The sequence below is a fragment of the Schistocerca nitens genome, chromosome 5 (genome assembly GCF_023898315.1).
Source record: "Schistocerca nitens isolate TAMUIC-IGC-003100 chromosome 5, iqSchNite1.1, whole genome shotgun sequence".
In the NCBI taxonomy this organism is placed as follows: domain Eukaryota; kingdom Metazoa; phylum Arthropoda; class Insecta; order Orthoptera; family Acrididae; genus Schistocerca; species Schistocerca nitens.
In genome coordinates this window covers 656831942-656845182 of record NC_064618.1, presented here as the reverse complement: position 1 = coordinate 656845182, position 13241 = coordinate 656831942, and the positions used below count along the sequence as shown (strand labels likewise).

Here is a 13241-nt window from a genome sequence, read left to right as displayed (position 1 = left end):
TGTTCAACATGTCCTTGGCCTTCCAAAAATGATTTGTGGCAACGAAAGACTTCTGCTCTTGATAAGGAATGTTCCCCATATGCCTGTTTCAACTTTTCAAAGGTCTCACTCACAGACTCCCCAAGTTTTGTGTTAAACTTGATGGCACAGCATTGCTCTAATTTCCGCTGTTCTATTTTTGTAACACACAACAAAAACTCAACTTCAGTCATGGCGCTCACAGAAATCACGTGATGACTGTACAGAGCTGAAAGTCAGACTGAACATCTGGAAGGGATAAACACACCATTCTACACAAGTAGAGCTACACAGCTTTGCCAGATCGCTCATAGTGTCGTCAGTCTCATTACTTTTCTCACACACTTCATATGTCTGCTATCACTATTATTATTTTTATCACAATTCTAGTTCCTTACAAGTGACAGTTGTAATGTACTCATATCAAGATTGCTGAAAGTCCAGTACTTTCTTCTTGAATGTAACTAACGTCTTTTATTTTAAACACAACAGTAATTTGAAATTTAAATCTCCTCTCTCTCTCTCTCTCTCTCTCTCTCTCTCTCTCTCTCTATTATGATATTTACAGCATCCCATATGTTAAAATATTTTCCTACAACTTACTTAGCACTAGCCATATCCAAAGAATCTTTGAACATTTGCTGTACTGGTTTTGTGTTGTCTGGTTTGTGTGCACTCAAATTCCTGATACATTTACTTTTGTCCATGCAGAGTCATTGCTTCCCCAGTGAGACTACGCAGTAATATACAGGGTGATTCAAAAAGAATACCACAACTTTAGGAATTTAAAACTCTGCAACGACAAAAGGCAGAGCTAAGCACTATCTGTCGGCGAATTAAGGGAGCTATAAAGTTTCATTTAGTTGTACATTTGTTCGCCATTTCAGCCAATAAAGTTTTTGGTCCCTTTTTCTTCGAAGGTGCTACTGTAACTGGACTACAGTATCTGGAGATGTTAGAGAATTGGCTGTTCCCTCAGCTCGAACAAGAAGCACAACAATTCATATTTCAGCAGGATGGAGCGCCACCACATTGGCACTTATCTGTCCGTAACTACCTGAACGTCAACTATCCGAGGCGATGGATCGGCCGCCAGGCAGCCCGTGACAGAGCACTTCATCACTGGCCTCCAAGAAGCCCTGATCTTACCCCCTGCGATTTTTTCTTATGGGGGTATGTTAAGGATATGGTGTTTCGGCCACCTCTCCCAGCCACCATTGATGATTTGAAACGAGAAATAACAGCAGCTATCCAAACTGTTACGCCTGATATGCTACAGAGAGTGTGGAACGAGTTGGGAGTATCGGGTTGATATTGCTCGTGTGTCTGGAGGGGGCCATATTGAATATCTCTGAACTTGTTTTTGAGTGAAAAAAAAACCTTTTTAAATACTCTTTGTAATGATGTATAACAGAAGGTTATATTATGTTTCTTTCATTAAATACACATTTTTAAAGTTGTGGTATTCTTTTTGAATCACCCTGTATTTGACTCTCCAGCATCTTAAGGGGAAAACAGTTAATTAAAAGAAAATACCAAATATACAAGGACAGAAAAGTATAATATTCGTTATTTACACAATTTGTTTTGTATGTTTCCTGCAAATCATAATTTTTAAGAAGTCTTGCAAGTGAATACAGCAAAGAGTACAGTCTCAAACTTCCTGTCAGTTTTTAACTAGGCTCTAATCTGACTGGACTTTCCTTTCACAGTCAGTACTGTCACTGACTAAGCCATCCAGCATTGCCATATGGGGTGTGTACCAGAACCTCTCTACTATATATAGGCTGGCCTGGATGAAAGATGTACTACTTGGATAAATCAACTGGCAAGAATATTGCTTACAAAAACTAGAGTCGAGGTTTGCGACCTAGTCTAGTTTTAATATATATTAGGTATCCGAGTGTCTCGGAATTGCAACTGAATCTTTGTCATACAAATACAGTTGTTTCTGCTACACTGTCCATGATATGTTGCAGGTTGCAGGCTTATGTTTGTTTCTTCTTGCATAAAGTTTACATCAAAGCTCTACGACAGTTTCAAGAGGAACTTGGATGCGCGTGCCTTCTTTAAAACACAACACATGCTCTTGCATCTCCTTACTGACTGTATAAGCAGTTTTTCTGACTGTATACCTGTAAAGGACTACCTGAAACCTGGCCTAAAGGTGAGGCATTGTTCTGTAGATTTTTATAACTTAAGACATAGTTTTAAATAACCATTTCAACAATGTTTATATATCTTTGTGCTATAATGTCATCATTGTCTGTTGTGTATCTTTAATATTAATTAGCCCATTATATCTTCCATAAATCATTTGTTTAGTACTGAAGAATGCTGAAGATGAAATGGGTAGATCAAGTAACTAATGAAGAGTTGGGTACTGAATCGAATTTGAGAGAAAAAAGGTTTATGACACAGCTTGACTTAAAGAAGGGACAGGTTGGTTGGAAACTCCTCAGACATCAACAGATAATTAATTTGATTATGGAGGGAGGAGTGGGGAGTAAATATTGTAAGGGGGACCAGATGCATGAATACAGGAGTGCGTTGAAGTGGATCTGCATCAAGCCATTGTGAACTAATGAATTGATCCTGAGGCAGCTCAGATTCAGAACAAGATTGTCAACTCTTGTCAACCAAAATCATTTGAAATACACTCCTGGAAATTGAAATAAGAACACCGTGAATTCATTGTCCCAGGAAGGGGAAACTTTATTGACACATTCCTGGGGTCAGATACATCACATGATCACACTGACAGAACCACAGGCACATAGACACAGGCAACAGAGCATGCACAATGTCGGCACTAGTACAGTGTATATCCACCTTTCGCAGCAATGCAGGCTGCTATTGTCCCATGGAGACGATCGTAGAGATGCTGGATGTAGTCCTGTGGAACGGCTTGCCATGCCATTTCCACCTGGCGCCTCAGTTGGACCAGCGTTCGTGCTGGACGTGCAGACCGCGTGAGACGACGCTTCATCCAGTCCCAAACATGCTCAATGGGGGACAGATCCGGAGGTCTTGCTGGCCAGGGTAGTTGACTTACACCTTCTAGAGCACGTTGGGTGGCACGGGATACATGCGGACATACATTGTCCTGTTGGAACAGCAAGTTCCCTTGCCGGTCTAGGAATGGTAGAACGATGGGTTCGATGACGGTTTGGATGTACCGTGCACTATTCAGTGTCCCCTCGACGATCACCAGTGGTGTACGGCCAGTGTAGGAGATCGCTCCCCACACCATGTTGCCGGGTGTTGGCCCTGTGTGCCTCGGTCGTATGCAGTCCTGATTGTGGCGCTCACCTGCACGGCGCCAAACACGCATACGACCATCATTGGCACCAAGGCAGAAGCGACTCTCATCGCTGAAGACGACACGTCTCCATTCGTCCCTCCATTCACGCCTGTCGCGACACCACTGGAGGCGGGCTGCACGATGTTGGGGCGTGAGCGGAAGACGGCCTAACGGTGTGCGGGACCGTAGCCCAGCTTCATGGAGACGGTTGCGAATGGTCCTCGCCGATACCCCAGGAGCAACAGTGTCCCTAATTTGCTGGGAAGTGGCGGTGCGGTCCCCTACGGCACTGCGTAGGATCCTACGGTCTTGGCGTGCATCCGTGCGTCGCTGCGGTCCGGTCCCAGGTCGACGGGCACGTGCACCTTCCGCCGACCACTGGCGACAACATCGATGTACTGTGGAGACCTCACGCCCCACGTGTTGAGCAATTCGGCGGTACGTCCACCCGGCCTCCCGCATGCCCACTATACGCCCTCGCTCAAAGTCCGTCAACTGCACATACGGTTCACGTCCACGCTGTCGCGGCATGCTACCAGTGTTAAAGACTGCGATGGAGCTCCGTATGCCACGGCAAACTGGCTGACACTGACGGCGGCGGTGCACAAATGCTGCGCAGCTAGCGCCATTCGACGGCCAACACCGCGGTTCCTGGTGTGTCCGCTGTGCCGTGCGTGTGATCATTGCTTGTACAGCCCTCTCGCAGTGTCCGGAGCAAGTATGGTGGGTCTGACACACCGGTGTCAATGTGTTCTTTTTTCCATTTCCAGGAGTGTATTTTGGTCATATTGCCAGAAACAAGAGGCACTAGGAAAAATCAATCATAGCAAGAAAAGTCTATGACCGAAGACCTAGAGGATGTGCATCATTGTCGTGGACAGACGAGATTAATAGTTTGACTGGGATGGACATGCAGCAAGTAAGTCAGCTTGCCCAAGATGAAATTGAGGGTAATATTATAGAAATGGAAGAGAACACAGACGAAGATGGGATGGGAGATATGATACTACAAGAATAATTTAACAGAACACTGAAAGTCTTAAACCGAAACAAGCCCCTGGGTCTAGAAGACATTGTCAGAACTGCGGATCGCCTTGGGAGAGGCAGCCATGACAGCACTCTTCCTTCCATTTGCTGTGCGAGATATATCAGACAGGTGAAATACTCTCAGACTTCAAGAATAATGTACTGGTAATAATTCCAACCCCTGCCCCCCCCCCCCAAATGAACCATGGACCTTGCCATTGGTGGGGAGGCTTACCTGCCTCAGTGATACAGTTAGCCGTACACTAGGTGCAACCACAACGGAGTGGTATCTGTTGAGAGGACAGACAAACGTGTTGTTCCTGAAGAGGGGCAGCAGCCTTTTCAGTAGTTGCAGGGGCAACAGTCTGGATGATTGACTGACCTGGCCTTGTAACATTAACCAAAATGGCCTTGCTGTGCTGGTACTGCGAACGGCTAAAAGCAAGTTGAAACTACAGCTGTAACTTTTCCCAAGGGTATGCAGCTGTACTGTATTGTTAAATGATGATGGTGTCCTCGTGGGTAAAATATTCCAGAGGTAAAATAGTTCCCCATTCAGATTTCCGGGTGGGGACTACTCAGGAGGATGTCATTATCAGGAGAAAGAAAACAGGCATTCTACAGATTGGAGTGTGGAATGTCAGATCCCTTGATCGGGCAGGTAGGTTAGAAAATTTAAAAAGGGAAATGGATAGGTTAAAGTTAGATATAGTGGGAATTAGTGAAGTTTGGTGGCGGGAGGGGCAAGATTTCTGGTCAGGTGAATACAGGATTATAAATGAAAAATCAAACAATGGTAATGCAGGAGTAGGTTTAATAATTAATAAAAAAATAAGAACATAGATAAGCTACTGTGAACAGCATAGTGAATGCATTATAGTAGCCAAGATAGACCCGAAGCCCACACCTACCACAGTAGTACAAGTTTATGTGCCAACTAGCCCTGCAAATGATGAAGAGATTGAAGAAATGTATGATGAGATAAAATAAATTATTCAGATAGTGAAGGGAGATGAAAATTAATAGTCATGGGGGACTGGAATTCGTATGTAGGAAAAGGAAGAGAAGGAAAAGTAGTAGGTGAATATGGAATGGGGATAAGGAATGAAAGAGGAAGTTATCTGGTAGAATTTTGCACAGGGCATAACTTAATCATAGCTAACACTTGGCTTAAGAATCGTGGAAGAAGTTTGTACACATGGAAGAGACCTGGAGACACTGGAAGGTTTCAGATAGATTATATAATGGTAAGACAGAGATTTAAGAACCAGGTTTTAAATTGTAAGACATTTCCAGGGGCAGATGTAGACTCTGACCACAATCTATTGGTTATGAACTATAAAGTAAAACTGAAGAAACTGCAAAGAGGTGGGGATTTTAGAAGATGGAACCTAGATAAACTGAAATAAGCAGAGGTTGTACAGAGTTTCAGGGAGAGCATAAGGGAATGATTGACAGAAACAGGGGAAAGAAATATGATAGAAGAAGAATGGGTAGCTTTGAGAGATGAAATAGTGAAGGCAGCAGAGGATCATGTAGATAAAAAGACGAGGGCTAATAGAAATCCTTGGGTAACAGAAGAGATATTGAATTTAATTGATGAAAGGAGAAAAGATAAAAAGGAAGTAAATGAAGCCGGCAAAAAGGAATATAAACGTCTCGAAAATGAGATCAACACGAATTGCAAAATGGCTAAGCAGGCATGGCTAGAGGACAAACGTAAGGATGTAGAGGCTTATCTCACTAGAGGTAAGGTAGATACTGCGTACAGGAAAATTAAAGAGGCCTTTGGAGAAAAGAGAACAACTTGTATGAATATCAAGAGCTCAGATGGAAAACTACTTCTAAGCAAAGCAAAGAAGGGAAAGCAGAAAGGTGGAAGGAGTATATAGAGGGTCTATACGAGGGTGGTGTACTTGAGGGCAATGTTATGGAAATGGAGGAGGACGTAAGTGAAGATGAAATGAAGATGTGATACTGTATGAAGAATTTGACAGAGCACTGAAAAACCTAAGTCGAAACAAGGCCCTGGGAGTAGACAACATTCCATTAGACTATTGATAGCCTTGGGAGAGCCAGCTATGACAAAACTCTACCATCTGGTGAGCAAGATGTATGAGACAGGCGAAATACTCTCAGACTTCAAGAAGAATATAATAATTCCAATCCAAAGAAAGCAGGTGTTGACAGGTGTGAAAATTGCCAAACTATCAATTTAATAAGTCACGGCTGCAAAATACTTACACAAATTCCTTACAGACGAATGGAAAAACTCGTAGAAGCCGACCTTGGGGAAGATCAGTTCGGATTCCGTAGAAATGTTGGAACACATGTGGCAATATTGATCCTATGACTTACCTTAGAAGATAGGTTAAGGAAAGGCAAACCTATGTTTCTAGCATTTGTAGACTTAGAGAAAGCTTTTGACAAGGGTGACTAGAATATTCTCTTTTTAGAAAATCTGAAGGTAGCAGGAGTAAAATACAGGAAGTGAAAGGTTATTTACAGCTTGTACAGAAATGAGAAGACAGCTATAAGGATCGAGGGGTATGAAGGGGAAGCAGTGATTGAGAAGGAAGGGAGATGGTTGTAGCATATTCCCGATGTTATTGAGTCTGCACATTGAGCAAGCACTAAAGGAAACCGAAGAAAAAAAAAAATTGTAGTAGGAATTAAAGTTCAGTGAGAAGAAATAAAAACTTTGAGGTTTGCTGATGACTTTGTAATTCTGTCAGAGACAGCAAAGTATGCAGAAGAGCAGTTGAAGAGAATGGACAGTGTCTTGAAAAGAGGATGAAAGATGAATATCAACAAAAGCAAAAGGAGGATAATGGAATGTGGTCGAATTATATCAGGTGACGCTGAGGGAATTAGATCAGGAAACGAGACACTTATAGTAGGAGATGAATTTTTCTATTTGGGCAACCGATGATGGCTAAAGTAGAAGGATACAAAATGTAGACTGGCAGTGACAAAAAAAAACATTTATGCCAAAGAGAAATTTGTTAACATCAAATACAGGCTTAAGTGTTAGGAAGACTTTTCTGAAGGTGTTTGTCTCGAGTGTAACAATGTGTGGAAGTGGAACATTGATGATAAACAGCATAGACAAGAAGAGATTAGAAGCTCTTGAAATGGGGTGCTACAGAATACTGCTGAAAGTCAGTTGGGTAGGTCATGTAATTGATGAGGAGTTACTGAATATAAATGGGGAGACAAGAAATTCATCGCACAACTTCACTAAAAGAAGGGTTCGTTTGATAGGACACATTCTGAGACATCAAGGAATCACCAGTTTATTACAGGAGGGAAGTGTGGGAGTTAAAATCTTAGAGAGTGACCAAGAGATAAATACAGTAAGCAGATTCAGAAGGATTTAAGTTTCATTAGTTATTCAGAGCTGAAGAGTCTTGCACAGGATATAGTAGGATGGAGAGCTGCATCAAACCACTCTCCATACTGAAAACCACAGCAGCAGCATCAACAACAACATTAGTTTACGATCTTCTCAATCAAAGGCATTGGAAAGATCATAGAAAATAGCAACAGGGTATTAATTATCATTATTTAGTTCTTCTAGAAGTGAGTATGTGAGATTATATATAGCCTTCTCAGTACAGAAGCTTTCACAGGAGCCAAATTCAGCTATTTTTAAAAGATGATTCTCAGGAAGATGGTTCACAATTTTGTTGTTAGGTACCTTCCCAAAAATTTTCAGAACATGGAAAGGAGGGAAGTGGATCTATATTTAGAGGTCATTTGCTAGTCTCCACTGTTGTAAATTTGTGATACTTCTGTGTACTCCAGTCTTCCAGGAAATACACTTGAACTCATCAACTGGTTACAGTGATAACTGCTGGGTGTTTACTGTATAATTTCTTTTCAGGACACCATCCATTTCACTCAAGTGAGCTTGTTAGTTGTTTGCCATTTCTGACAGAATTACAATGTCATGGGCAAACCTTAAATGGTTCTCTTTCCAAATTTCTCCTTATACCCTTTACTGATTGCTCAGTGTACAGATTGAATACTTTCCTTCATTCTGTTTTATGTCCTTTGACTGTTATAACTACAGTCTGGTTTCTGTATGAGCCGAAGGTAACTTTTCACCCTCGGTATTTTATCCTGATGATTAATATAGAGGAGTTTGAAACTGAATTAAATAATTAGATGCCAGAAAACTGCTTGTTTGCCTTTGGAGAATGGCTTTACAGTGATTCTTGAAACTAATTCTTTAGTTATAATATAGTTTGTATTAGTGCTGTAGTAGTCTAATAACTTGAAGTCGCCCTACTGTAGTGCATGAAATGTTCAACTTTGACTTTTAAGCCAATTTTCACACCTTTGATTCCTGTTCACTTCCCATGCGTCTTCACAAGATGGATAATATAGTTGATGTAATGTGAAGATTTTCTGATTGAAATAATTGCAACTGATGAGATACATGTGATGTTTATGCACAGGAGATTTTACAAGAAAAGTGTTGTACACTAGAGGGCACCTTTCACAATCGTAGTGTACACATTCCTATAATGGACATCTCCCCCCACCCCCACCCTCCACCCTTCCTCCCCTCGTCCAAAATGAACCCAAATTTTTAAATTTTTAGTATTAATGTTTTGTTAATATACTTCTTTAATCTGACTTACTTCTGCAACTTCTGTTTAATTAGTCATATTTAAAAGATCAAGTATTTATAAATTAGTTACACAAAAGTTATCATTAATTGTGAAAAATGTAAATAACGTACAGAAATGTTTGATACAGCACTGAATGCAGTATTATATCTTCAAGTTTTATTTACAAATGTTCCACAATTTTATTTACTCAGAGTACGTATGTAAGATTGCCGAACTTGTTCAATTGCTGCATCAGAAACTGCTGGCCGACCCTGACCCAGCGTACTATGTGATGCCAATTTCAGTGAAACAGTTGTACCAATTCATAATAGTTTGTCTTTGAGGTGGTGGCTTGCAATATTTCCCCTGAAATGTCTCTGAAGTGTAGTAGTGGATTTGGATTTGTGAAACCGTAAACAACACTGCATACGCTCTGCAATAACTCAGTCGGGCATGCCATGCAGGGAATTAACAGTGTTAAGCTGGAATAAAACTCGAAGATATAGTGCATTCAGTGCTGTATCAAACATTTCTGTAAGTTATTTACCTTTTTACAATACAAAAGTATTAGTTATATGAAAGTATAACTAATTTAGAAACACCCTGTACATAATTTTTTTTTAAAAAAATTCTGATTTTTTGAAGTAATATAGTCATCAAATTTTTAACACAGTAAAATTAACATTAACTGTCAATACTGTTGAGCACTTGTAGGTGGGATCTATTGTCCTTGGAGAAAACAGCTTTGAGTCTTCTTGTTCATATATTTGTTCTTTGAGACATAGTAGTAAAATATCATGTGGTCACTTTTGTGGTTGTACAGGATGTGTATGATTGCTTAAACAGAGTTGCCCTCCATTCTGTTCCTTTTATCAGACCATTAAATATTCATGAATGGAAATATCCTTTCTTCATTGATGTTATGGGCTGGTACTGCAAATAAATACCTTGCAATTGTTACCATCTCAGAGTACTGCTGAAGACAGTCACAGCTTTCAAAAACACTCACCCACTTCTCACGACACTGAATGGTGCTTTGTTTTCATCATTACACTCATGAAGATTTTCTTCAGTAAAATTTGTCATTAGCCCAGATTGATCAAAGACAATGGGATAATCAATTTCAGTTTTTCCCACTTTGAATTATAAACTTTCTCTTCAACACTTTCTCATTTTGGCACTCTTCATTAATACCCAAGCACATTAATAACCATGGGGAATATGAGGTGCTCCACTTGCTCTGATATTCATAAAATATGTTAGCTTCTTCTTTAAATGCCATTTCTGCTGATTGTGTCACTTCTGCTCTTTTAAGGACAGATTTAACATTAAAAGAAATGAACTGCTGCTCTTTTCTCTTAGTAACAGTTCCAAGAGTATTGTTCAGGACATCCTTTACCTCTGTTATACTTTTTGTGCTTTCCTCAGTTTCCTTTGTTCCGTGCTGGAGAGTGCTAAGCTGGCTGTGAATTAACCATAAGTAGGCTTCACCTCAAGAATTGCTGAAAAATGGAATCAGTATTTTGGGGACTTTATCTTCATTTCAGGATTTAAACAGCCTGGTGACTCTTTCAACTGCTAAAAATAGTGATAACCGGCAAGTTTTTGAGTGACACATTACATTCACATATTCATCCCCTCAATAATTGCCAAAACTCCTTAAGCATCTCTGTTCTAACTGTGCATATGGAAAATGGATAGTTTCAACATCACACCTCAAACTATCAGCAGATGTCTGCATGCTGTTGTGCAAAATATGTACAGGGTTGCCTATGTCATTCATTCAGTGTTTTCATCCAATGTTGTATTTATCACCAAAGTTGGTGTTTGTATTGTCTCCATGAAATGCCACACATTTATTTTTTTCGAGATCAAACATTTTAATGGTACTCATACAAAAATTGAAATTTAGTCGGATGTTTCATTAGGTAGGGAACTCATCTTCAAAAGTTCGTACTGAATTCTTTCATTAATATCGAAAAACTCAACAACAAAGGGAAATATTTTAGCAGCTTTATGAATGCTGACATCAGTGGACACCCTGTAGAAAGAATACTTTTTGGTGTACTCAGGGCTTTCCTTTAAACTATGGGGAGCAATAACTCCAGTTACCAAGGTTACGTTAATTCTTGCTGAGCCAAACATTTTTTCCAATGGAAGAATCATCAAACATAATGCTATTAAGCTTATTAGTACAATCACTAGATTTTGGTGAAGTTTTACCATGTGGTAGGCTAGTGTAAGCTCAGCTACTCGATCTTTGGTGTCTTGCCTTGATTGAGGTTTTACAAAATAATTTTGTAGTATTTTATAGAGCTTGGTGCACTAAATCTGTTAATGTGCTTCTTTGACTCAATGTGATCAAATATTTCACAACACCCACTATGACTTATGCTATTAAAACAGTTACGTACTGAAGACTGCTTCATAATCAAATCAACCTTTCTTGATAACATTCCACTTCTAACAATAACTGACACTAAATTTGCAGGCATGTTTCAGCATTGCATTTTGCAACTCAGTGGAAAAAATATGATTAATATGAGAAACCACCAGTACAGCTTATATGAAATAATAGAAACTACTACACTATTCTGATAATGACATTGGTAACTCTTGTGACAATCTGGCAGTTTTCAAAACTCTTCTCAAAGTACAATACCTGGAACTGTTACAACAGTCCAACTACACTCCAGTCACAGTATTGCTCAAATAAGTTATTGTTTCAGTGTTTCTGTGGGACTATAGAGGTTAGAGAAATAAGCTAAAATATATTAATTTGTCATATGTTTCGTTTAATCAAGTGAAATTTTCAGAAACTTATAGAATTTCATCAAATATTTTTAAAAACTGAATTCTGGGACATTTGGATTCCATAAGTATAATATGTGAATGGAAGGGTAACAGGGGAAATGTTTTCAATACCCTGTGTAACAACAACACCAGTAACACAATCTGTACAGTGGATTTTGGAATGCATAAGCTGATGTAAATTTGAGTAGTGAAGTTTCAGGACAACTGGACCAACAACACTCATGGTACTGCCTAGTCATTTGAAGAAAGCTGGTGTTTCTATGGGCTGATACTGCTGATTAATTAGTGGTTCTACTGTTTGTAGAACTTGGAAAAAAATATCATAATGGCAAGTTGCTAATGGAGATGTAGTTTAGTACTGAATTGTTTAGGCCCCCTTAAACAATCAAACATGTTTGACAAAATCACTCTTATCTAGCTATGGATCTGCCAAGCAAGCTTGTACATGTTCAAACAATGTTTGTCAGTTTAACCTCCCTTAGAAACAGATACTATTAATATTCATGTGTATTTTGAGCATAGTGAATACTGCCACAAATACACGCAAAGCAGTCGTGGCACTGACTTTGGCACTGTGTTTAAAGAAGAAGAAGAAGAAGAAAACAAGACTCTTGTCCAGGAATTGCTTAAAATCAGAGATTTCACCATGAAAATATGCTAAGGGGAAAAATATTACTCTCAGGACCTGGTGATTACATCAACTTCCTTCAAATGGATGATTAAACTTTTTAAAACTCAAGTCCCTCTTAAAGGAGCAAACTTGTCTGTCAAGTTCGCTCTTGTCTAGCCACAGATGTGTCAAACAAGCCCGTACAGTACTAAGAAAGCTTGTCAATTTAACCTTACTTTTGAAGCAGACACTTTTGATGTATGCTGTATTTTGGCACTAGTGGGAATGGGTACAAATGCATATAAAACATTTGTAACATGGTCTCTGGCACTGCGTGTAAAGAAGAAGAAAACAATAAATACACTGACCTAGGGAATGGTTTAAAATGAGAAATATGCAACTGGAAACCTGTTAATGGATATGTTTCACTCAGAACCTGATGATTACATCAACTGCCTGCAGATGGACAGAGAAATGTTTACTATTACTTCATGCACACATTGAAAAAGAAGACATAGTATGCAAAAATTTGTTCTCTTCAACTTTGTCCTCTAATGAGAAGTTATAAAAATACAGCAACATGGGAATATGTAGCCTACATCGTGTGTGGAAGAACCGGAGAACTTCGATTTCTTTTATTTCAATCCACTCCACTTGTATGTCACTGTATGCATAAAATATTGACTCTATTCATAACCTCTTAACGTGTAATGTATGGCTGGGAAAGATGTGGTACCTCTATCATGATGGTAGTTGATAGTGCTATTTTGTTTTTATACTTGATCATAGTTTCATAGTAGTGGAAACTCACGATAAGGTGAGATAAATAATAATAAAACAGTTTTTCACT

General features: G+C 39.5%; 1 protein-coding gene across 1 annotated transcript in view; it reads left to right on the top strand.

The window, feature by feature from the left end:
- The window catches only part of LOC126260642 (uncharacterized), a 166255-nt gene that overhangs the window by 134779 nt on the left and 18235 nt on the right, over nucleotides 1–13241 (top strand). Inside the window, exon 17 of the mRNA XM_049957980.1 lies at nucleotides 1998–2185. Within this exon, the coding sequence (XP_049813937.1) occupies nucleotides 1998–2185 (188 nt within the window). The remainder of the gene's footprint in view (nucleotides 1–1997; nucleotides 2186–13241) is intronic.